At 35.0% G+C, this 26336-nt stretch overlaps 1 protein-coding gene across 1 annotated transcript in view; it reads left to right on the forward strand.

Moving 5' to 3' along the window:
* Positions 1-26336, forward strand: part of PCCA (propionyl-CoA carboxylase subunit alpha) — a 496164-nt gene that overhangs the window by 202294 nt on the left and 267534 nt on the right. The window contains 3 exon segments of the mRNA XM_043998838.1: positions 2976-3126; positions 23130-23273; positions 24716-24790. Coding sequence (XP_043854773.1) covers positions 2976-3126; positions 23130-23273; positions 24716-24790 — 370 coding nt within the window.

A 26336-nucleotide genomic window follows, 5' to 3' on the forward strand; every position in this document is an offset into this window, starting at 1 on the left:
AGATTTGAACTCAGGTACTCCTGACTCCCAGGGCCGGTGCTCTATCCACTGCGCCACCTAGCTGCCCCCCTTTTGGGATCTCTTTAAGGAGCTGATTGGTGAATTCTTTCCAATTCTATTTTGCCTTCTGCTTCTAGAATATCAGAGAATTTTCCTTGACAGTCTCTTGGAGGATGGTTTCTAAGCTCTTATCTTGTTCATAGTTTTCAGGTAGTCCAATGATTTTCAAATGATCTCTCCTGGATCTGTTTTCCAGATCAGCTGTTTTTCCAGGGAGGTGTTTCATATCACCCTCTATTTTTTTATTCAGTTGGATTTGCTTTACTGTGTCTTGGTTTCTCGTAAATTCACTAGCTTCCATTTGTTCAATCCTAATTCTTAGGCACTTATTTTCTTGAGAGAGCTTTTCTATTTCTTTTCCCTTTTGGCTTTTCGAACTGTTGACTTTTTTCTCATGACTTTCCTGCATTGCTCTCATTTGTCTTTCCATTCTTTCCTCCATCTCTCTAAATCTTCCTTCTATCTCTCCTACTTTCTCTTCAAAGTCCCTTTTGAGTGCTTCTGTGGCCTGAGACCAATTCATATTTTTCTTGGAAGCTTTGAATGTTGGAGCTTTGATTTTGTTATTATCTTCTTCTTCTGAGGTTTTATTGTGTATTGAAATGATTTCTGTCCCTTCTTTGTGAGTATTTTGCATTTCAATAATATGAGAAGCTAAATTTCAGATCACGTTTTACTACATTATACCATTTGAATATCACAGGGGACCCTCATTCCTGAAGGATATAACCATGGCAGACATATTTTATAGATCCTATCAAGCTAGAAAGGCTTTGCAAATAGATAAGGCAGCATGCTGTGTCTATCTTATTATGGTTTTACTATCCCAAGTAAATTTGGAGAAGGTTGATTACCAGGCAATGTGTTTTTTTGTTGTTGTTACTACACAGCTCATGAATTATTTTCTACTAAGGTATGGAAGGTGTTGCAATGTGCCTTAGTTTAGGGTTTATCTATGGATATTAAATAGGTCAATCTTGAAAGATTGACTTAAGAAGCAAAAACAATTTCCTTAATTTCTAACTACATATTGTTTAATAATGTGCAGATATATCTCTATATAAATTTTATCTAGTTGCTTATCTGAAAAGCTAAGTGTGCAGTGAAATAATATTATTAAGGTCAAATATGCAGAAAAATACAGAAAGAAAAAAAGCTATAGTCTAAGAGTGAGGAATGCTGCTTTGGAATCTACTGAGAGGTTACTTAAGTAGGGTTTGAGATCTTGTAATGAAATTGGTTTATCATGTATTAGTTTATTGAAATTTAAGAGTCAGAGGTAATGAGTTTGAATTATGACTCCTAATAATTTTAATTTGGGCAAATCTCCTAATCACAATCTTCTTCATCTATCAAATAAAAGTTTATCTTAGATGATCTTTCAGGTCCCTTCCAGATTATAAATCTGTATTTGGGAGCATTATTATGAAGGGTAGTATCACATTTACATCAGCAGTTTGATAAAATGATTGTTCAGTGATTTGATAAGTTTTGTAAGGTTGTGTTAGTTTTCTAGTTGTTAGTCATATCCCTTGAGTGTGAAGAAACTTATGAAAAGATAGTGAAAATGTTACCAGTTTTTTCAAAGTGTAATGGCATTGAAAGATAGGTATCATATGTTTTAATAGTTTACCTATGAAGAAGAAATAATAAATCTTGAAACACTGAAGTAAGAAACCAAAAAGATTTTCCATGGTTTCAGATCTGTACATTGTTTATTTATATATCTAATTCCAAGTTTTTCAGTTTTATGGCATACTTGAAAAAAGAAATTGATGAATTGTACATTAATTTTTATAATATATAACAATAATAAAACCTGGATTTGTAAGAACTCCATAATAATTAGAATTTTCTGTAGTCTTGATTTTGAGATGATTAGTGGTAGGATAGGGAACGCTAGCGAATATTAGGCAATGTTAATTATTTATTTAAAAAAGTAATTTCCAGAATATAAACTTGTGTTCAACTTTCTACATCTGCTATATTGTCTTCAAGCTACTTAAGTCAAAGGTTAATTGATTTGAAACATTTTTAAAAAATATTTTTATTATGAAAATCTGAAAAGTGTTTTCAGATTAACTTTTATTCATAAAATGTATATCTTTCTGATCTCTGTGCATTTTGCTTAATTTTCTTTTTGCATACTTTTGTTATTAGCTATATTAAGTAAAACCTCATTAAATGCCCAATTTACTTCATGGCCTTCATTAATCTTAATTTTCAGACTTCCTTTTTATGGAAAAGAAATGCACATAAAAATTAAATACAACATATTTATTTTATAGGTCATTAATATAAAATACCATTACAGAAGATTTTGAATTTTATAAACATTTTGTTACAATATAAGAGCAGAACCATTTTTTTTTTCAATTTTACTGCTTTTTTTTTTTTCTGTTTTTAAACATGTCTACTTCTACTATAAAAATTATTCCTTTCTTCCATTTTCTACTTGGTGATGATTTCTTCTTTCAAATCATCACCCTTTCTTTACATTAGGGCCACCTTTACTAAAGTTTCTTCAGATCTTTTGACTACTAAGTTGCTTTAGTGACTCAAGTGTTTCTTAAAAACCTTTAAGAATTTATGGGAGTTGAATGATATAGTTGTACTTTCTTTTACCTCCAAATGAATACTTTTATCTTTATGTAATATCATTTGGACTATATATATATATTAAACAATTTTACTTGTAAAACTTTGTAATTATGCCAAACTAGTGGGAAATTAAGTCATTATTATTTCAGAAGAAAGAAAAAATTTAAAAATTTTTTTATGTCTTGAAAAATTATTAGGTATGTTTTTACAAGTTGATGTAACTTTCTTTTGAATATATTTATTTGTATATAAAACATCAGTTGACTGAGTAAACATTTTATCACTGGATAAAGGTATTATTTGTGTATTTGTAGCACCTTTTTGGACCCTGAGACTAGAAGAGCTATGGGAGAACAAGCAGTTGCTCTTGCCAAAGCAGTTAAATATTCTTCTGCTGGAACAGTGGAATTTCTTGTAGACTCACAGAAGAATTTTTACTTCTTGGAAATGAATACTAGACTTCAGGTAAGAAAAGCAGTGGTTCTGTTTATCCAATATCCATCTCCACATTTATTTTAAAAGAAAAAACAATCCTGTAAGTGGAGTTGCAAGAGTATTCTTGACCAAGGACTTTGCGGGGGGTGAATTGCCTGTGTCTGTGGTTTCACAGTAAGTACCTACTCACTGTACTTTGATAGTTTTACTTCTTAACCTTTGAAACCTCTTAGTTCTTAGCTGTGTGGATGTATGTGTGTGTACATATACACACACACAAGATTTGAGTGACTCACCAAACCAGAATTTAAATATCTAGATGATTTAGATCTTTAAACTATGCAACTAATGCCAAGTGTTGTTATTTCTCAGAATATTCTTTGGAATTCCTCTTTTGGAATTGTCTTCAGAACCTGTTGAACTTTTTTTTTCCACTTCTTCATTACTGCTAGTAGATTACTAGCAGTAATTTCAAGTTAGTAGCAGTAGTCTCAGGTTAAATTTGACTTTCAGAAGTACCTGACAGTCATTCAGAACCAAGTCTGGTAAAAAGGTGAGGAGGTGGGCAGCTAGGTGGCGCAGTGGATAGAGCACCAGCCCTGAAGTCAGGAGGACCTGAGTTCAAATCCGGCCTCAGACACTTAACACTTACTAGCTATGTGACCTTGGGCAAGTCCTTTAACCCCAATTGCCTCACCAAAAAAAAGAGGTGAGGAGGTAACACTCTTGTTTTTTTGGGGGGGGAGCGGCAAATTCAATTATGAAGTAATGAAACTGCTTTTCTTCAGTAGTCTTCAGTAGCCTATCTCTGAAGACGGAGCCACAAATGCTCCATTTCATGTCCACTATAATTGTGGCTTTCTAAGACAACTATTTTGTTGGAAAACATACATTTAGATTTGTAAGTTCTACTCTTTTTTAAAAATCAGTTTTCAAAATTGTTCTGCATATATGTATGTTCACAGATGTGCATGCGTCCATGAGCAAACAAATACACACAGCAGAATTTAATTCAGAAATTTTGTTAGTCCTCGGGAATTTCAGGGATGAATTTTAGGAGAATATTCAGGATTTCCTGATATTCTACTAGTTATTTTAAAAATATTGGATTTTTATTTGTGTTTTGCTTTTTGGTGGCCAATATATTCACCAAAATTATGTAAATCTTTAAAAACATTTCAGAATGTGCCTGTTTTACTTTTTATATAATGAATTTTAAATATAATTAATTTCCTTATGTATCATGTAATACAAGGATGTGGTACTTGGAGTTCACCCCATATCCAAAAGTAACAGAAAAAGTCCCTCCTTGAAAATTGAAATTATTGTCGTAGAGTCTTTGCTTTAAAACCATTCCTTACCAAAAAACAAAACAAAACAAAAAACCAAAACTTTCCTTAGACCTCCTCATTTAGAACCTTGACTTAAAAGGCTTGATTTTTCTTTATTCCACAACAGGTTAGAAGGTATAAGACAGGGCTCCTGACATGATAGCAAAAAAAACTGGGAACTGTCATATTGATCTCACAAGAGGTGACAAAAGAAATTTAAAAGGCTATGAATATTTTATGTATATATGATAGTAGAATATTAATAGTATTATATATAACAGTATGATGATGGTTGTTTATATCGATTACTTTGAGACTTGTAAAAATTATGTTCATTGTACTCAATATATAGCAAAATATTATCCTGTTGTCTCCTTATGGTACAGTGGTGACTTTAGTTTCTCAAAGGTAGTGCCAGTGAACCTCCAATAGGAGCAGTATTTCTGAGGACTAAGCCAAAGCATGGAGAGGCTCATTTCCAACATACTGGCACTCAAGATTTGAGGAAAGTTCTGTAACCATCCATACAGTCCAAGTTCTTGGTCTGGTTTAGGGTAGCCAACAAATCTGACTTATAGCTTCTTGGTTGTATTCATTCCAGAAGTCCTGTCCAGTGATACCAAAGGAGACATCTTGGTATTGGAAACAGTAGCTGAGCACGGGATCCTAGTCTCTATGCCTTGCTCTGTTTTGCAGTCCTACTTGGGGTGCCTGAGTTGGAACTATAGTGGTTTCCATATTTTGCCTTCTACTGCAGGTCATGATGAGAATTCTGGGCTAGGACGGGGATCCCAAACAATTTCCTTCCTCAGGATCTGACTGTCCTCTGTGAGCTGGTCTTGGTCTTGAACTGGTCAGTTCTTGCTACATGTTGTAGTGCTAGATGGGTGGGAAGAGTTGTTACTTAAAATGTTGAAGGAGGAATCCTTTTTCTTCTGTGCCTTATTCCCACCCAAAACTGGTATATAATCAGGGCTTCAAACTTATGTTTTCCTCTGTCTTCTTTTCTTTACTTCCTCTTTATCCCTGTTTCTCCTGCTCCTGCCCTCACTGGTATTCCCCTTAGTTTATTTTTCCTATTTGTTTTTCTTTTGCTATATTTGATGTTATTTTTCATTGCTCTTCATGTGTTCTGCACATGAAGTTTTCACATTGCCATCTTTGCCAGAAGTCTAATATTGAAATTCTCATCATTAATAAATCTAGAATGTAGACAAAAGTTGGCTAACAATTCAGAGATTTTGATGATTTGTGTGCAGTTTATTTCATATCCTACAGCTCTGCTGAAATTGTTAATAATTTCCGTTAGTTTATCAACTCTCTGGAGTTCTCTAAATAAACCATCAAATCATCTGAATAAAGTTAGAATTTTATTTTCTCTTTCTGTATGCTTGTTACCTCAATTTCTTTTTCTTGTCATAATGATATAGCTGGCATTTCTCTCACTATGTGGAATAATAATGATGATAATGGACATTTTTCCTTTACCCCTGACCTTAGTGAAAATGCTTCTAATTTATCCCCCTTACAAATTATGCTGGATCTTGGTTTTAGATAGATACTAAGCATTTTAAGTAAAACTTTATTCCTACCCTTTCCAGTATTTTTAATAAGAATAGTTATCATGTCTTATCAAAAGAGTTTTATATATTTCTAGATAGGATTATATAATTTTGTTGTCTTTGTTATCAATATAATCAATCATGTTCATAGTGTTCCTAACATTTCTTCATACCTTGAATAAATCTGTCCTATTCATAGCATATATTATATAATTCATTGTTATAGTTGTCTTCCTAATAATTAAAAAAAATTAAATTGCTGTCCATTAGATTTATTAGTCTATAGTTTTATTTCTGTTTTGATTCTTTGTCTTAGGTATCAGGACCACATTTGTACCACAGAAAGAATTTAGTAGGATCCTTTTTTCCAATTTTTTTCTTTTTAAAATTTTTAGTATTAGACTTTTTCTTTTATGGTTGATAGAATTCACTTGTAAACCTATCTTATTCTCAGTTTTTTTCTTTAGGAAATCATTTATCTTTTGTTTATTTCTTTTCTTTTAGGTCCTTTAAGTGTTCTTTTTTTGGTTCTTTTATGTTAAGTAATTTATATTTTTGTAAGCAGTCATTTAATTTAACTTATTTTATTAGCATATAATAGGCAAAATTAGGTTCTTATATTTTTCTTTCTTGACTATGAATATATCTTCCATTTTTGAATTATCAAATTAATATATGGTTTGTTTACTTTATTGGGTTTTTTAAAGAAAGAAAAACATTCTTCATTTTACTTATTGATAAAATTATTGTTTTTGCTTTCAAATTTGTTAATTTCTCCTTTCATTTTCAAGATTTCATTTTTGAGCTTGATTGGAGGGTTTTAATTTCTTTGTTCTAGTTTTAATTTTTAAGGTAACATGTCCATTTCACGGATCTGTTTTTCTTTCCCTCTGTTATTAAACGAAAGTGTTTAGAGCTGGAAAATTTCCCTTAAGGACTTCTTAGGTTATATGCCAGAAATTTTGATATATTGTCTTATTCTCATTATCTTTAATGTATCTTTCTTTTATTTTTCTGATTTATTCTTGGGGAGCTCATGGCAGCTTTCTTTGTAGTAGTAAATAATAGCCCCTAATTGTTTACTGATTGTTATTTAGTCTCTTATAAACTTTTCAGTTTCTTACTTGGTCCTTTATGGGATGCAATTTTATTACAGTGTGTTCTTTAAACAATGTATTTATTTTTGTTTACCTATATTTGTTTTTAAGTTTTTTCAAAAAATATTTGGGGGCAGCTAGATGGCACAGTGGTTAAAGCACCGGCCTTGGATTCAGGAGTACCTGAGTTCAAATCCGGCCTCAGACACTTGACACTTACTAGCTGTGTGACCCTGGGCAAGTCACTTAACCCCCATTGCCTTTAAAAAAAAAAGCACTAATATTTGAGTAGTTATTGGAATGGTGCCATGCACAGATGAGAAACATATATTCTTCTTCCTGTTTGCATTCAGTAATTTCCAGAAATCTATCATATATAACTTGTCTAAAATTCTATTTAGGTCCTTAACTTATTCTTGCTTATTTTTGAAAGAGGTAAATAAAATGTCACTCTCACAATTATAGTTTTACTATCTATTTCCCCCAGTAACTTTTTAAACTTCCTCTTAACATTTTATATGCTTTGCCCTTTGGTTTATATGTGTTTTATACTTCTAATAATTCTCTATCCATGGTACCTATCAGGAAAATGTTGTTTAAAGAACAATTCCAATGTGAGAAAATCTCTTTGAGAAAGGTAGGGAAAAAAAGGATCCTACCAAGGAATTTGGTCCTAGGTAATCCTCTGACAATACAATGTCCTCACGAGGTGGAGGCCCTCTTACTATGCTATAGAACACAAGCCTTTTCAGATCAAAGACTGGCTAAGTATGAAGTAGCCCTGTTAGGTAATGAGAATATCACTCTAAAACTCTGTACAGTCCTTAACCCAGCAACACTGCTCCCTAACTTACCACTATTGGGGGAGCCATTGCATGATTGTACCTCTTTAGTTGATATAGCTGAGAAACCCCATGATGATCTTTTGGACACACCTTTAAAGGAGCCTGATATTGTCCTTTATACAGATGGATCCTCTTTTATGAAAGAAGGCACCTGTCACACTGGGGCTGCTGTAGTTTCTGATTATGATACTATTTGGGCAGCTTCTCTGCTTTCCCATTTTAGTGGGCAAGCTGCTGAACTTGTGGCTCTCACACAAGCCTGTAACATAGCCAAAGAGAAGAGTGCCACCATTTTTACTGACTCCAGATAAGTGTTTAGTGTCTGTCATGCTGTAGGCATGCTTTTGCTACAGAGAGGTTTTCTAACATCCTTAACATGCTTTCTAACATACTTAGACCAGAAAGTCAAGACAGAGAATGAAATCTTAGGTCAATAATGTTAATGAATATCAATGAAAAAATTTTAAATAAAATATTAGCAAGCAGGCTATAGCAATAAACCACAAAGATTATAATTCACCAGGTTGAATTTTTACCAGGAATGCAAGGCTGGTTTGATATTAGGAAAAATATAAACACACTTCATCATATTAATGAAAAGATGAACAAAAATCACTTTGTATGTGAATAAATGCAACTGCCCCACCCATTTTTTTTTTTACAAGATTCAACTAAGAGAAAAATATATACAGAAAACCCAGTATTTTAAAGATAAACAGCTTTTAAAAAGTTAGTAATTCTTGATCCATGACCAAGCAGGACTCCAGAAAACTCATGTTGAAACATGTTTCCTACCTCTTGTTAGAGATATGGTAGACTCAGAGTACAAATTGAGAAATATTTTAAAAGGGCTTGACCAGTGCAGGATTTTGTTTTGCTTGATTTGATATGTGTTTGTTTGTTTTGTTTGGGTTTTTTTTTTTGGTGAGGCAATTGGGGTTAAGTGACTTGCCCAGGGTCACACAGCTAGTAAGTGTCAAGTATCTGAGGCTGGATTTGAACTCAGGTCCTCCTGAATCCAGGGCCAATGCTTTCTCCACTGTCCCACCTAGCTGCCCCGATATGTGTTTAAATACCCATTTTTTGTGTTATTTTAGTTTGGTTTGGCTTTCCAGTGAGGAATGGTAGAGAAAGTTGGGATGGAGAGAAGTCATATTTAATAACAAAAGATGTCTGTGAGGGCAGCTAGGTGGTGCAGTGGATAAAGCGCTGGCCCTGGATTCAGGAGTACCAGAGTTCAAATCCGGCCTCAGAGACTTAGGCACTTACTAGCTGTGTGACCCTGGGCAAGTCACTTAACCCCCATTACCCCATTAAAAAAATTTTAAAAGACCATGTGTTTGGGGAATGGGAAGCACTGGAAAGTGACACTAGTATTAAATTAAAAAAAAAAAAATGTCTGTGGCATACCCAGTTAAGGATGGGGAATTGGAGAGATGTTAGGGTTGATAAAATAGATATTAGAATCTTTTCCATAGAGATAAGAACTGAATCCATAGGAGCTGAGATCATTTACTGAGATGGTTTAGCAGAAGAAAAAAGAGGGCCCATGATAAAGTCTTGGGTTAAATTTACAATTCATGGATATGGCCTAGATGAAGATCTTGTAAAGGAGACTGAGAGTGATCAGACATGAAAAATAGAAATGGGAGAGAGCAGGGTCATGAATACCTAGGAAGGAGTGACCCTCCAGGAAGTAAGGGTGGTCAACAGCGCTAAAGTCAACATACATGTCAAAGAGGGTGGGGTTTCAGAAAAGACCTTTAGATTTGGCCTCTAAAGGATATTTGGTGCTTTCTGAGAGAATAGTTTCAATTGAAAAATGAGCTCTGAATCCAGTCGGACTTTCTTAAGAAATTTCTCCCAGAAAAGGAGGACGGATACAGCATAATATCTAGTAGGGCTTGAGGGATCAAGTGAGATTTTTTTTGAAGATGTGGGAAGGTATATATGCATTTTTGTAGGTATGAAGGAAGCATCCAGTCTAGAAGACAAGGCTAAAGATTATTGAGAGTTGGGGTGACAGAGAAGATAATCTCCTGGGGGAATTAGGAAGGAATGGGTCTATTTGTGCATATAGAAGTATATGCGTTAGCAAGGAGAAGGAGAACTCTTCTTGTGAGATGGTGGTGTAAGAAGAGATAGTGGGACTAGGTCTGTGTCCCAAAAAGATCATAGAAAAGGGAAAAGGACCCACATGTACAAAAATATTTATAGCAGCTCTCTTTGTGGTGGCAAAGAATTGGAAATTGAGGGAATGACCATCAGTTGGGGAATGGCTGAACAAGTTGTGGTATATGAATGTAATGGAATACTACTGTGTTGTAAGAAATGATGAGCAGGCAGATTTCAGAAAAACCTGGAAAGACTTAAGTGGACTGATGCTGAGTGAAGTGAACAGAACCAGGAGAACATTGTACACGGTAACAGCAACATTGTGTGATGATCAACAGTGATAGACTTGGCTCTTCTCAGCAGTGCGATGACCCAAGACAATTCCAAGGAACTCTCGATGGAAAATGTTCTCCACATCCAGAAAAAAGAACTGCGGATTCTGAATGAAGATTGAACCATACTGTTTCTACTTTTTGGTTCTTTTTTCTTTTTTGAGGTTTTCCCTTGTATTCTGATTCTTCTTTCACAACATGACTAATGCAGAAATGTATTTAATGTGATTGTACATATATAGCCTATATCAGATTGCTTGCTTTCTTGGGGAAGGGGGCAGGGAAGGGAGGGAGGAAGAAAAATTTACAACTAAAAATCTTATGAAAACAAATGTTAAAAACTATCTTTAGGGGTGGCTAGGTGGTGCAGTGGATAAAGCACCGGCCCTGGAGTCAGCAGTACCTGAGTTCAAATGTGGCCTCAGATACTTAACACTTACTAGCTGTGTGACCCTGGGCAAGTCACTTAACCCAAATTGCCTCACCAAAAAACCCCACAAAACAACAACAACTATCTTTACATGTAACTGGAAAATAATAAAATACTTTTATGATTTTAAAAAAGAGAGATAATGTAGGACTGTGTCTGATTTATATTAGTTGAGTAGAGGTTGAGAAGAGAGCTCAGGGAATCACCTAATTTTTTTTTTTCAGTGAGACATGAAGTATCATTCTCAGACAAGAGGATGAGGGGAGAAGGAACTATGAAAGGTCTGAGGAGAAATAAAAAGGTTTGCAAGAGGTGCTGTGTTTAGTTGGATAAGTGAGTTGATTAGTGAGGTGTAAGAGGATTACATTCCTGCTGTGAGGGAGCAAGTGAGATTAGGTAACATAAATTTGTAGTGGATCCAGTCAGCACAGTGTGCTTTTCCCTTCCCATCCTTTTCCTTTCCCACTCTGCCTTTACTTGCCCTTCCCTTTGACTTTACCAGAGCAAATACTTTTTCTTTCTTTCTTTCTTTTGAATTTTTATGCATGTTTTATTTTTTCCAATTATATGTAAAAACAACTTGAAACATTCTTTTAAAAAAAATTTGAGTTCCACATTCTTTCTCTTTGTCCCACCCATTTATCCTCCTTGAGAAGGCAAGCAATTTGATACAGGTTATACATATGCAGTTATGCAAAACATATTTCCATATTAGCCATGTTGCAAAAGAAAAAACCCCAAGAAAACAAAAGAAAAACTTAAAAGTATGCTTTAATCTGCATTCAGATTCCATCAATTTGTGAGAAATAATTATTAATAATAAATATCTCGGGGGAACCAGAGGTCCCCCCCCATTTAATCCTCTCTTCCCTCCACCCAAAGACAAGGCCTCCTTGAGAGATTTCATCAAATTTCATCTAGATCAAACCCAACCCAAACCAAAGCTAACAAAAGGAACCTTAAATGGACACAGGTTCTTTTCTCTAGATAAGCTGGAGGACTTTACTGATGAGATTAAGCTACACCAAATGTAAGGATTTTGTCTTGACCAGCTTGAGTAGGGGGTCTTACATTTCTTTCTCTGATATCATCCTTGGACTTCATTTTAGTATAACCCACATCCATTCCTGTCAAACAATTAGATTTGATTGTCGTTAACCAATTGGATTTGTTTGCTATGTGATGGACTTCCTACAGTTAGAAGGGTACATAAACTGAGACCCCACCAACATTAGGGGTCTTTGGTCTGAGATGGCCATAGACCTTGTTTTATTAGTAACCTGTCAGCCTTATTAAGAAAATGATTAAATTACTCAGATACCATGTCTCATTATTTTAATCATCACAAGTTCTTTCTTTGGAGATTTTTCATTATGAGTTCTTTGGAATTGTCTTGGGTCATTGTATTGCTGAGAATATCTAAGTCATTCACAGTTGACCATTGTGACATAGAAAATAATTACTATAGACACAAGTTTTTGATAAGCCTATGTTAATTTATCTATACTAGTAAGGGATTGATCATGTATCTCCCTAGCTTCTCATGGTCTCAGGCCACATGCTAGTGGAAGCAGAAAGAGAACTTCAGCATGCCACTTAGTGCAAGCATGAGAAAAGCCCCCCAAAAGCTCTACATGGCATTTTCCAAGGGTTCCCACCCCCTTTTTTTTTTTATAGAAGCGGGTCATTATACATTAATCAAAGCTAATTAGTTCACATCCCTCCCATCTATAGGTTGGCATGATTGGAGGTGGTCTGTATTAAAATGAACTCCAAGGGGCAGCTAGGTGGCACAGTGGATAGAGCACCGGCCCTGGAGTCAGGAGTACCTGGGTTCAAATCCGGCCTCAGACACTTAACACTTACTAGCTGTGTGACCCTGGGCAAGTCACTTAACCCCAATTGCCTCACTAAAAAAAAAAAAAAAAAACCTAAAAAAAAAATGAACTCCAGGCATGACATCAGGTCACTCAAATTTTGGTAGGGAAAGGAAGCTCTACCCACTCAGGGCAAAATAATTTTCTTTCTAGGTGCTGTTTAATCCCATCATTTCTTCATCAATCTAGACAAAGGATCTGTCTTCATTTCTTTAGTTCTCTTGGGTTTGTCTCAGATGAGATTTCATGACAAACTCTTAAGAACACTGGGCTTTCTGGAGTGGTTGGGAGAATGGACTGATCCCTGGATCCCCCAAGAAATTGATTATTAATAATTATTTTCTCACATCATTATATATTTATATTTGGGGGGGTGGGGCAATGAGGGTTAAGTGACTTGCCCAGGGTCACACAGCTAGTAAGTGTCAGGTGTCCGAGGCCGGATTTGAACTCAGGTACTCCTGACTTCAGGGCTGGTGCCAGTGTGCCACCTAGCTGCTCGGTTGTGTTTCTTTTAAACAATATATTGTTGGAATTTGGTTTTTAATATACTCTGCTATTCACTTCTGTTTTATGGGTGAATTTGACACCACATTCACATGCTTCTTTTACTATTTGGTTAGTTCTTTTTTTTTTAAGATTGAGTTATTTAAAATATTGGGGAACTGGCCTGGGTTTAGCTAAATCATTGAGAGCCAGACTGGGTTTTTCTAAAATATTGCGACTTATATTTAAATTAATGGCTGTTACACCAGTTTAGGTAATAAGCATTTATTCTTTATGTATATTAAATATTAGTAAACAATTGACCAGGTAGCATTTCCCTAACTTCTTCACTAGTCACAGGCTTACAGGCCTAAACAATTACATACCCAGCATATTGAGCCAAGAGGGAGAGGAGGGGGCACTTGATGAGTTCAAGAGAGACCCAGGAAACAGAGAGAGCAAGCCTTCTGAGGTCCATTGTTCTTCCTTCTGATAGAAGTGGCTCCTTACATACTGATCAAAGCTAATTGGTCAGTGTCATTCAATTCCATTGATGGACTCATTAATGGGAGATGGACTCTGAGGGGCAAGGGTAAATTCAGATAGGTGTGGTTTTAATCCCCTTACTTCACTGGCTCTGAAAGAGATTAGCTAAATTTCCTGAACTAAATTTTCCAGTGGGGGGGGGCGGGGCAGAAAGCCCAATATGACACAGGAACTAAAACTGGGTCCCCCCCAAAATCCATTATTCATAATTATTTTCTCACAAGATATTATTTTTTCTCAATATTCTTTTGTGTCTCCTTTACCAAGCTGTTGTTTTCTTTTCATAATTTTATTATATCACTATAATTTCTTCTCCCAATTTTTCCTCTACCTCTCTCATTTGATTTTTAAAATCCTTTTCAAACTTTTCTAGGTATTATTTTAGGGCCTTTAGCCAATTTACATTTTTCTTTGAATCTTTGCATGGCTAAAACTATTCTGACTTTATTGTCTTCTGGGTTTGTGTCTTTTCTTCCATGTCATCATAGTAACTTTCTGTGGTTGGTTTCTTTTTTTGTTGTTGTTGTTCTTTTTTCATTTTTCCCAGGCTAGTTTTTGATATTTAACATTATGTTAAAGTTGGGCTCTGCTTCTGGGACAGAACGAGGGAGCACTTTCCAAAGACTGAAATCAGACCAAGTTGGAAATAATGATAATATAATAGTCTGGGAGATTAGATATGGATTTCAAGGAGAAGGAAGAGTCCAAGTTTACTCAGAAATTGAGGACCTGGGTAACTGAAAGAATCATTAATCCTTCTATAGAAGTTGGGAGTAAGGCATTTTTTTTTTTTTAGCAGAAAAGGGTAGATTCACTTTTTGCCATATTGAAATTGAAGTGAACAATGTGGCAACTGAGATTATTGAACAAAGTTGTATCTATGGTTACATCTGAATGTTGTTGTTTTAGTTGTGTCTGATTCTTTGTGACCCTCTTTGGGGTTTTCTTGGCAAAGATACTGGAGTGGTTTACTATTTCCTTCTCCAGCTCTTTTTATGGATGAAGAATTGAGCCAACTAGGATTAAGTGACTTGTCCAGTGTCACACAGCTAGTAAGTGGCCAGATTTGAACTCTGGAAGATGAATCTCCCTGACTTTAGGTGCAGTACTCTTATCTACTGTACCATCTAGTTGCCCTCACCGCATGTTATAAAGTCAACATAAGTACATGAGATACCTTTTTTGGGGAGAGTATTTTATACAGCAATTTTATTTTTTAACTAAGTCCAACATCTTTTTTTTTTTTTTTTAGTGAGGCAATTGGGGTTAAGTGACTTGCTCAGGGTCATACAGCTAGTAATGTTAAGTGTCTGAGGCCGGATTTGAACTCAGGTACTCCTGACTCCAGGGCCGGTGCTCTATCCAATGCACCACCTAGCTGCCCCCCAACGTCTTTTTGAAATCAGTAAGCAGCATCTTTTTTATATTTGTCAAGTATCAATCAATTGTGTTTTTGTGGCTATTGTGGAAGAATCTCTGGTTGCTATTGATACTTTATTTCCTTCTATATTAACTTCTTATATGTTTTTGGTCCCTTCTGACTGCTGTTTTTTTACCTTTTCTTTTTCTTTTTTTTTTTTTTTTTTTGGTAAGACAGTTGGGGTTAAGTGACTTGCTCATGGTCACACAGCTAATGTCAAGTGTCTGAGGCCAGATTTGAACTCAGGTCCTCCTGAATCCAAGGCTGGTGCTCTATCTACTACACCACCTAGCTGTCCCTTTTACTTTTTCTTAATTATCACTTAAGAAAGTATTGCAGTAAGATTTTTAGGAAGGGACAACAAATTCCTTAGTTCTTTATCATTCTCTTCTTATTTATAATTACATTTCTTTGTTGTTTTCTTTCTTATAACTTAAGATGTCAATAACAAACATTTATTAGTTAGCAGAACATAAATCATTTGTTGCTTTTGTTGAAAACAATGGTACTAGTTCAATGGAAAGACTCTTTGAATTGAAGGAAGAAAATAATCACTGACCATGATGTAATGGTAGATATTTCAATGATTTCTTCCAGATGGACATTAAATGATTCTGGAGTTTCTCTAATAGTTGCTTTTTCCAATTCTTTTACTAACCTTAAATTATAATACTTAAGACACAACCAAATTCTCTATCTTCCTAGTTCCATATTGTCCCTAATTAGTGTTTCAGTTTGATCTGGGAGAGTTATAATTTTCTTTGTTGTTTCTTTTCCAAGCTTTCTCTATTGAAATGTCAGTTTTTCCAACTTCTGAACGTTTATGTTTATTCCACTAACAAATGTAAATAGCATCTAGTTTTTGCTATAGCTTGCTAAGAACCAAAGTTAGATATTGATAGTTTGTCAAGCCTTCAGAGGGAAGAACAGACAAGGATGCCTTATTATTGCACTGCCATGTTCTGCCTGGTTTCCACAAGTTGTTGACCTTCAACTTCATGAGAGAAGAGAGGACCTTACTAGTGTAATCTCAAATCTCCTGCCTCATTTCCAGCCTTGTGTGGGAAATGGAGAATTGCCATTCCATCATGCCTCGTTTTTTACCATTGAATTGAGGTGAGAGGTTTCCATTTTATCACATCCAGTCTGGTCTTTTACCCTTTGAGAAAGAAAGTAACATCATTTTTTCTGCACCACATTCTTGTTTTATAATTTTCCCTGTCCCCCAGACTCAAAAACTAGCTATCATTCCTTGACTTCTCACTCTTTTTCACCCCCAATATCTAATCCATTGCCAAAACCAATGGATATTTTCTTGTAACATTTCTTATATATTTTCTTCTCTCTCTTCTGATACTGCCACCACCCTGGTACAGGCTCTCATCTCTTTGTATATGGACTGCTGCAGTAGCCTGTTTGTTGGTCTGCCTGCTACATGTCTCTCCCCATTGCATTTCATCTTCCATTCAGCTATCAAAGTGACTTTCCAGAAGGGCAAATCTGACCATGTTATCCTTCTTTTTAATAAATTGAAGCGGCTGTCTTTGACCCCTTGGATCAAATATATCTTCTTTTTAGCATTTCCAACCCTTCATAGCCTTAACCTTCCTAGCTTTACCTTATTCTTAAGTCTTATGCCTGAGCTCCAGACTTTTTCACCCAGTGTTACTTGCCTTTTTGCTGTTCCATGAACATTATGTTCCATCTCCTGGCTCTTGGTATTTTCATTGGCTATTCCTCGTATATGGAATGCTCTCTCATCTCATTTCAGTTCCCTGGCTTCCCTAATGGCCCAGCTCAAAATTCCATCTTTTACAGGTAGCTGTTCTCAAGTCCTCTTAATTCTATTGATTATTTCCTATTTATCCTGTATAGAAATTGATTGTACGTAATTTCTTCCTTATTGTCTCTTTTATTATCTTGTGAGCTACTGATAGGGACTGCATTTTGCCTTTCTTTCCATTCTCAGTGCTTATCACAGTTCCTCACGCATAGTAAGTGATTAATAAATGGTTAATGACTAGGTGACAAAACCAGGAAACTAATTTTGTGTCACCTCTCAAACAGTTTAACTGATGATATTTTTTCTTGTGTTTATATTATTAGAACTTTCTGTTGTCTTCACCGTACAGTTTTCTATAGACAAAAAGTTACTAATGAAATTTGCTTTTTAAAAGCATAGTGTGAAGAGGTGAATCTAGTGTGGAGGACTTTCGGGAGGTGGCGCAGTCCAGCTTCCTACCGGAAGGAAGGAAGGAAGGAAACAAACTCCTCCACACATATCTAAGAAGTGACCTCACACCAAATTCTCATTGGAACATTGAAGGGGTCTGTATAGTGAGACAGAAAAGTGTGTGGATGCAGGGGATGGAGGTCTGGCCAGGAGTGCACTTGCTTGGAGCACTATGGTGGCCAGGGAGAGACTGTGTACCCGGCCAACCCTGGGCACCATCTATGATCATTTTCAGTTGGAAGATTTAACACTCATTATCTAGTTTGGGGTCACTGATCCAGGGTGGGCTGAGATGGCAACCTTGCCCTAAGGATGGTGTTCCCAGGTAAGGAATAGGCCTTAGGTTGAGAGGTGCAACCTCAAATGCAAAGCGACTCCAGGAGTCAATCAGATCTTCTAACACAATCTGCAGAGTTAAAACTAGGGTAGAAATCTTAAACCAAATGTGAGCTTGCATTTCTGTTAATCTGAACCAGCTAAGCTTCCCATATGGTGGATACTGGTAGAGTCTCATAGCGGTCTGCTATTTTTAAAAACCAAACCTAGGTCAGGAACTTGCAGATCTCTGACCAGGGGAGCAGCAGTCATGCTTTGCCCTGAATTCTACCACTTTGAGATCACTGAAAACTTGCAGTTTCCCAGCCTGAGCTATCCCTGAGTTCCAAAGAAGCAGCTATAGACATTCTAGATCTTCATCCCAGCACTACACTGAGCCTTGCCCTAATATCAAGTTGAAAGTTGAAAAGTAGACTGGAAAGAAATAGTTTGCTGTTTGGAAGAAAACCAAAAATGAATCCTTCTGGAGTTGGTCACAAGGACATTAAGGACACAAATTCAGAAGAAGAGACTCCAAAACATCAATAAGCAAATTCTCAAAGAAAAACACCTCTGGTGCAAATTCAGCTAAAATTTCTGGAAGATATGAAGCAATAAAAAAAATAGTAAAAGAAAAAAAAGTTTTAAAAAATCTCTTTGTAAATGAAATGAGAATGCTTGAGAAAAAAAATGGGAAAAAATGAGAACGATGGAAGAAGGAATTGGAAGGGGAATTAACAAAATATTGCTCAAGCAATCATCTCCTTGAAAATAGAATTGACCATATAGAAACCCATAATTTCATGAGGCCACAAGGAATATTAAAAGAAAGTCAAAGACTTATAGAATAATAGAAGACAATATAAAATGTCTCATAGTAAAAACAACTGACCTGGAAAACAAATCAAATAGAAAAATTTTAATAATAATTTTCCTAACCAAAAGCCATGATCCAAACAGAAAAAGTCCAGTTATCATATTTGCAGAAATTATAAAAAAAAAACTGCCTAGATATCCTGAGAACCAGTGGGTAAGGTAGACATAGAATTAACTCCATTTCCTGAAAGAAACCATCAAATAAAAACGCTCTAGAACATTATGGCCCAAATCCAGAGCTTCTAAGACAAAGGAAAAAAAATATTACAAGGAAACCAGAAATAAAGAATTCAAGTACTGAATAGTTAAAAACAGTATCACATAGGACTTAACAGCCACTAGTCAAAAGGATAAGAGAGGTTGGAATATTATATTCTACAATGAAAAATATAAAGGCTTACTGCCTATAACTTAGAAACTGTGGTGTTTAAAATCTAATTGTGTGGTCGTCCTAAATTAGAAGCTTTAGCACCAGTCTTTGGGCATTAAGCATTTATTAAAAGCATACTAGGTATTAGAAAAAAAGAACACATGGAGTTAAGAAAAGGCCTATCTGGCCTAGCCTAGAGTTCCATCCTGGTCGGGTTCTTCCTCAAGTCCTCTGCCACGAGCCTGCTTCAATCACAAAACTTCCTCAAACTGAATGTGGAAGCTTTTTATAGGTCTGGAGCAGAGGTGGTCCTTACACACTGCTTCAGGTTAATTGGTAGGCATCATCCAAATCCACTGGTTCACTGGACTTGAAGGTGATATGAAGTTAGTTCAAAATCCTTAGCTTCTGAGAAGGATACCTCCTTAAGGGCCAGCCAGGTGTGGTTACAATCTAATTAACTTGAAGTAGGCTAAACAGCAAAGTCACTCACTCTCATTTAATTCAATTAGGTTAGGATTATAATTCTACAGATCAGTTCAGTTAAATATTCATTAAGTGCTTATTATATGCTAGGCTCTGTCTTAAGCACTGGGGATTAAAAGAAGAAAGAGAGATAGTTCCTGCCCTCAAAACACTTAGAGTCTAATGGGGAAAACTCAATACCCAAAAGAAAGCTGAAAAATCTAGTGTTGGCAGGTAGTAACCCAGCACAGTGTCATTTATTCTATGGACTTGAATTTAAACAGAGCTGTTGATGTAGTTTGGAGTTGCCAGGAAGGTTGTGAGCTCTTTCTATAAAGGAAGACTATGGGAGGAGTTTAGTTTTCTGTACTCCATAGAGGAAAATGAATTTAGAAGGAAAACAATAACAAAACCTGAGTCCATCTTTGGAGTGATAAGATTTAGTTTATCCCAGGGTGGAAGGGTGTTGTTTTGTGGAGTTGAAGCCAAGAAGAGTTGCTAATAAAGAATGGAATAAGAATACTGAATATAATCCTGCAGAAGAAAAATATAACTTTTAAAGAAATAGTAGGTTTCCAAGCATTCTTGATGAAAAGATCAGAGCTCTGTAGGAACTTCAAAGTTCAACTATAAGTGTTAAGGGAAATATAAAAAGGTAAACATGAATAGACAATGATAATGAACTAAATAAACAAAGATTATCTGTTTAAATATGGAGAGATGGTCCATATGTCTCCTCTAAAGCATGTTCTTAGAGATACTAGTGTAATAATAACACAAACACAGTATTGGGTATAGAACTACATTTCTCTAAACAGGGAAATTGAAAGGAAAGGGGAAAAGGGGAGAAGCCTCAGGGAATGGGGAGAGTAGATTAAGAGAGGGATTGGTCCTAAGCAGTTAAAAACCCAAGAAAACAATAACTAACTGAAGATGTACAAATATATGTACCAAAAATATGTAAAGAAACCCCCTCTTTTTGGGGTCATAGAGATTAAAAATCTGAGGAGGAATGACTTAAGTTATGATATATACATTTTATGTAATTCTCTTGTGCCATTAGAAATTATACAGAGGATGGTTTCAAAGGAACCTTCAAAGACTCACTTGAAATGATTCAGAGTGAAATGAATTGAACGGAATTAAGATCTTTAGATGCCAAACAGTAGAGTTTATATTACATCTTGGAGATAGCTCAGTGAGTATGGGTTTGACAAAGTCAAACCTATACTTTAGGAAAATCACCTTGACTGCCAACTGAAGATGGATTGGAGTGAGGAGAGCTGTAAGGCATAGGAGGCCAGCTAGAAAGCTATTTCAGTAATCCACATTAGAAGAGATGGGTCCTGAATTAGGATTATGTCTGTGTGAATGGAGAAAAGTGAACCTTACAGAGCAAATGTGGGCGAAGTAGCTTTGGAAATGTATTAGATATGTGAATGAGTGAAAGGGATGATTCAAGGTTGACCCTGACCTAAGATTCCATAATGGAGAATTATACTACCCTACACAATTAAGTCTTTGGATTATAAAATAAATACCTGTTGATATTTAGTTTAAATAGGTTCTTATGTACCACTTACTCTTCTGTTATATTATTGATTTGCTATAGGGTCAGACTTGATATTAGGCAACTAAATTTTGGCCCCATAAATGAAATCTAAACTGTTGATTTGCCAATGAAATTATGTGGTGATTTTGGGAAAGATGAATTTATATTCAAAATCTGAATAAGAGGTGTGTATTATTGCCAAATAATTTTTAAATAGTAAATTAAGTTTTACTAGAGAAGTCTCTTTTTCTAACTCTAGAGTGAATATAGCAGTTTATATTAAATTACTATTTCAAGTAATATTGCCATTTTCAAGTATGTTTCAATGAATTACTGTTAGTTACCATTTATACTTAAAATGTAGATCCTGATGTTTTATTGTAAAAATATTTAGTCTTACAAGTGTATTCTTGTTTTTGTTTTTGTTTTTGTTTTTGTTTGTTTGTTTTGCAGGGCAATGAGGGTTAAGTGACTTGCTCAGGGTCACACAGCTAGTAAGTGTCAAGTGTCTGAGGTCAGATTTGAACCCAGGTACTCCTGAATCCAGGGTCAGCGCTTTACCACTGCACCATCTAGCTGCCCCCCCCCAAGTGTATTCTTAAGCTACATAATAAAATTATTCAATGCCATGTTTATCTTTCAAAGAATAGACATTTGTCTATTTAGATGATTTGTGACATTTTGGTGTCAAAATATCTTAAAAGAATTGTTGGAAACTGTATACAGACTCACAAAGATAATCATGAATGTGGTCTTTTTTTTTTTTTGTAAAGCTTTTTAAAAACAATGTCGTATTGCCTATCCAACATAAACATTAAGATTATTTTAATCGGGGTGGCTAGGTGGCGCAGTGGATAAAGCACCGGCCCTGGATTCAGGAGTGCTTGAGTTCAAATCCAGCCTCAGACACTTGACACTTACTAGCTGTGTGACCCTGGGCAAGTCACTTAATCCCCATTACCCCGCCAAAAAAAAAAAAGAAAAGATTATTTTAATCATGGATTCTTGTCTTTTCACTAGTATAGTAGCAAGCTAGTTTGTTCATAGACCTTTCCTTGTATCAAAAGTTAGTGAAAGAGGAATACCCTTTGTGTGTGTGGGGGGGCAGTGAGGGTTAAATGACTTGCCCAGGGTCACACAGCTAGTGAGTGTCAAGTTTCTGAGGCCAGATTTGAACTTAGGTCCTCCTGAATCCAGGGCTGGTGCTTTATCCACTGCACTACCTGGCTGCCCCCTGGAATATCCTTTTTAAATAATTCACTGCAAAATTGTTTTTGAAAAGATATCTAACTCTTTTAAAATCTAGAGTAAATTCATCAGTTCTAGCCAAGTTTTAATTGAAGCTTTGTTATATTTTTTCTTTTTCATAGATTATCATGAATTACATAAACAGCTTTAATTGTTTAATATTCTAAATGTATTCTTATTTGTATTGATATGTCTCTGCTGCTATGCCTACATAGTGTGAACATACCCTTTTGTTTTTTAGTGTGGAATGGCAGGGTATCCAGTGACAGCATTATCTTAAGCAGTTAGGAGCATTTTGCTGAGAGAGCAGAGTGGATTTTACTGCTTTTGCTCAGTTATTGTGCATGCTAAGCATTACCCAGATAAGTCTGGAGGGAAAAAAATCAGAAAGATCCATCTGTTCATTTCTGCTACACTGCGCTGATATAAGATTACGCTAATCTGGTTGCTTGTCAGGACAGGTTAGTGAAAGCCAATGCATGGGTAAGGTTTAGGATGGACTAGTTCTTTGGAAAATTATAAGCTTCCCCTGTAGATGCCGTGTTAAGTGTAGCAGAATAGGTTGATCACTAAGTTGAATGTTTCCGTTGAAACATATGCCTTAGAAAAGTTTAAAAGTTTGTTTTAAAACTAAAATTTGAAAATTGTATTTATCAACCATTAATATGTATAAAGAAAAGTACCTTATATTATTCACAAATACCTCTGAGAATTGGATTTTTGCTTTACATACTCTGTAACATACTATCTTTTGCTGATTCTTTCCCTTTTCCTCTATTGAGAAGGTATTTTATTATATGTTTTTTGGTCAAGGAGAATGAACTATTAAGTGTAATTAACCTTATTTTCACTTGGGTTTGCAAATTTCCTCATTTATTTGTTTACTTTTTTTTTTTAAAGGAACCTATTGACTGACAGTTCTTGACCTTGTAGGTTGAACATCCCGTCACTGAATGCATTACTGGCCTGGACCTAGTCCAAGAAATGATCCGTGTTGCTAAGGGTTACCCTCTTAGACACAAACAAGCTGATATTCCCATCAACGGCTGGGCAATTGAATGTCGAGTTTATGCTGAGGTAAAATGAGTTGTGTTGGGTAAAAGGATATTAGTTCTATACCAGTTACAAATAAACACCAAAATCAACTCAAATTTTAGAACTTGAGTCATGTATTTGATTGTATGTGCCAGGATTGGCCAAGGATATTTATTGAAATGTTTTGTATATGTTAATTAAAAGTATTTTTAAATTTAATGGACGTGAGTCGTCTGTTGCTTTCATAGATAATAAAGTACCTATTACATCTTATTTAGCTGGAATTAAATAAAATATTTTAGTTTTACAACATTATGGATATCCTTATAGATGTGATTTAAAATACTTTCCCAGGTATATGTGAAATATATTTTATTTTATTTTATTATTTTATTATTTTTTGTGGGTGTTAAATATATTTTAAATATTCACTTAAAAATTTCCCCTAAAATTTAATGCTATGCTTGTCAATTATGTTCTTTTTAATAAGTAGCAATTAATTAAAAATGTTAAACTAAAAAACTGCTTTCTTAATCTACTTTCATACCTTGATAACTTTTTACTTTGTAGGGTTTTTAAAAAAACAAATTACCAAAACATGTATGAATTATTAATTTAATGTTCAACAAAAAATTCTTAGTTTGCCAACTGCATTCTTTTCTTACATTCTTTGGAAGGAGGTTCTACTTATCTGAAACAAAGATTAGGAATTCTATGTTTAAAATACTTATCCATTCATTATTAAATATAGGAATATAACAACGTTGTTCTGTTTTCTCCTTGTAGAAATCAAAGCCTTTCCTTTGAAATGTAAAGCACTGATAATGTATGTTGTTTTTAAAATAACAAATGGTATATTCAGTACTTTTGGGCATCTTTATTCCTTCGTTTGTTTACTGTCCCTTTTAATATTTGACATATTTTAGTTGCTATCATTGTTCCTTTCTTTCTTGTTGTGATACTGAACATATTTGACATTTATTTTGCTAATTATAAAACTGTATAAGTGAGTATATATTATAATATACAGTCTTACTTTTTTGGTCTTGTGTGAATTGTTGAAATGTTTCCATGTATGAGTTAACTTGTTGATTTTTTCATAAAAACAAATATATTTGATGCAATTACTGTGCTTACCCTGAACTTGTATCTGTATTGGTGAATATTTAGGTTTTAGTTTTTTAGAATGTGTCTCATGTAAGTTTTAGGATACTCAAAATTTACCCATTTCAGCAAAGTAAGATCAGACTAATATGGATCCCTATCCATCATAATTCTCTTTAGTTTTTCATGAACCTTTAAGTCATATATAATATGTCATATTCATTCATATGTCATATATAAGACAACAGAGCTCTGGAATGAATCATTCAGAAAATACCATAGTTTAAAAATGTTACTGGAAGAGGTTCTAATTTATAATGCTAAAACCTTACTTCCTCTACTTCAACTAATGTACTGCTTTCCTCTGTTTGAATTTTTAGGATCCCTACAAGTCTTTTGGTTTACCTTCCATTGGCAAATTGTCTCAGTATGAAGAGCCATTATATCTTCCTGGTGTAAGTCATTCAAGTTTTAATATTGAATGAGCACTTAAAACCATATTGAAGAGATTTAAAGGCCGAGGGTTTGGATTATGGAAACAAGTTAAACTTTGCCCTGTGCTAGCAAAGTGAAGAGGCATTCTGAGTAAAGATATTTTACTTTTAAAAAATGTTTTACCATCTAGAGGCAATAAATATGAGAAACTAGTTATGGTCATCTTTGTGTTATAATTTATTTTTATCACATATTTCTTTAAACCATATATACTTGTAGTAATTAAGAAATGATCAAATTCCAAATCAACTGTGTAACTGTGTTAGGGAAATAGAGTGTGCTCATTTTTTTTTAAGCTTTATAGCATTGAGAGAATAAATGTCATTTGCTGCAGTTAAAGAAAGGTGATTGTTTAGTTGTGTGTGTGTACACACATACTATATATACACACTCACTATATATACTATTGTCTGTGCTGAATAACTGTTTCTTAAATATATTTTGCTGCACAAAAAGAACAAGAATTTATAATCAGTGTAGTCAAAATAATAAGTGCATATATATGACACTGTCAACTTGTGGAATGCCAAGGCTGTACCATCTGTGAATATGATTACTCATTCTGATTACTTGAATGGAACATTGTGAAATATTACAGGAAGAATGCTAAATTTGAAGATGTTATTGGATATATGATATATTTCACTTTTTAAATTGTTTTTGCCTATGTGCTTTCAAAAGGGACTTGACCCTTTTGAGGCTTGGGAGCTTCATGCTGTGTTCAAAGCCCAAAGGCAGAAAAAAATGGTAAAGATTTAACTGGCATTATATGACATTAAATAGTAGTTAAGAAAATAAGTGTCATAAGGACATATCTAAACATTTTTTTAATCAAACAAAAAAAGTATTAAATAAGAATTTACAATGATTACTCTACTAGTTAGAAGTTTTCACCATGTTGTAAGAGCTAACAGGATGTCAAACATTTTGCCCTTGCAAGTTTTTGCAATTTGCAATTTTCAAACGTGAGACCTGTTGAAAGTACAAGTGATAATGGACAAACTATACCCCCTACAGTCTTTGTCCCACCAAATCTTTCTTCAATTAATGCTGCAGCAGGAGTTTTATGTAATAACATTTGCGCTTGTGAGCCATCCATAGAAAGAAAAAACAATTAAAATGCCTTAAATGTTCTGCTTACTGCTGTTATTTGCTTGTGTGAATGTTGCATGTCAGCTAAATGGACCAAGGAATAGATAAAGTGATTGGGTGCAGGAGAGTGCACACTAAGCTTTGTCTATCATTATTGCTGGGAGCAATCAAATTGATGCCAGCAGGACAGTAGATGCGTTGACAGCTGTAATTATGTATCTCCATGGTGATCACTTTTGGCCTGTCATGGAAGCCCACAAGTCCCCTCCCTTGCAAGCATTTAATCAGATTGGGCTGTCACTTGTCAGGTAGACATGGCGGGCTGGGAGTTGTGCTTAGGGGGAGAGGTGAATTGAAAATGAAGGGTGGGAGATGCCTGATAGCTTCACGTAGTCTATCTCTGGTACTGAAGAA

The sequence above is a fragment of the Dromiciops gliroides genome, chromosome 3 (genome assembly GCF_019393635.1).
Source record: "Dromiciops gliroides isolate mDroGli1 chromosome 3, mDroGli1.pri, whole genome shotgun sequence".
NCBI lineage: Eukaryota > Metazoa > Chordata > Mammalia > Microbiotheria > Microbiotheriidae > Dromiciops > Dromiciops gliroides.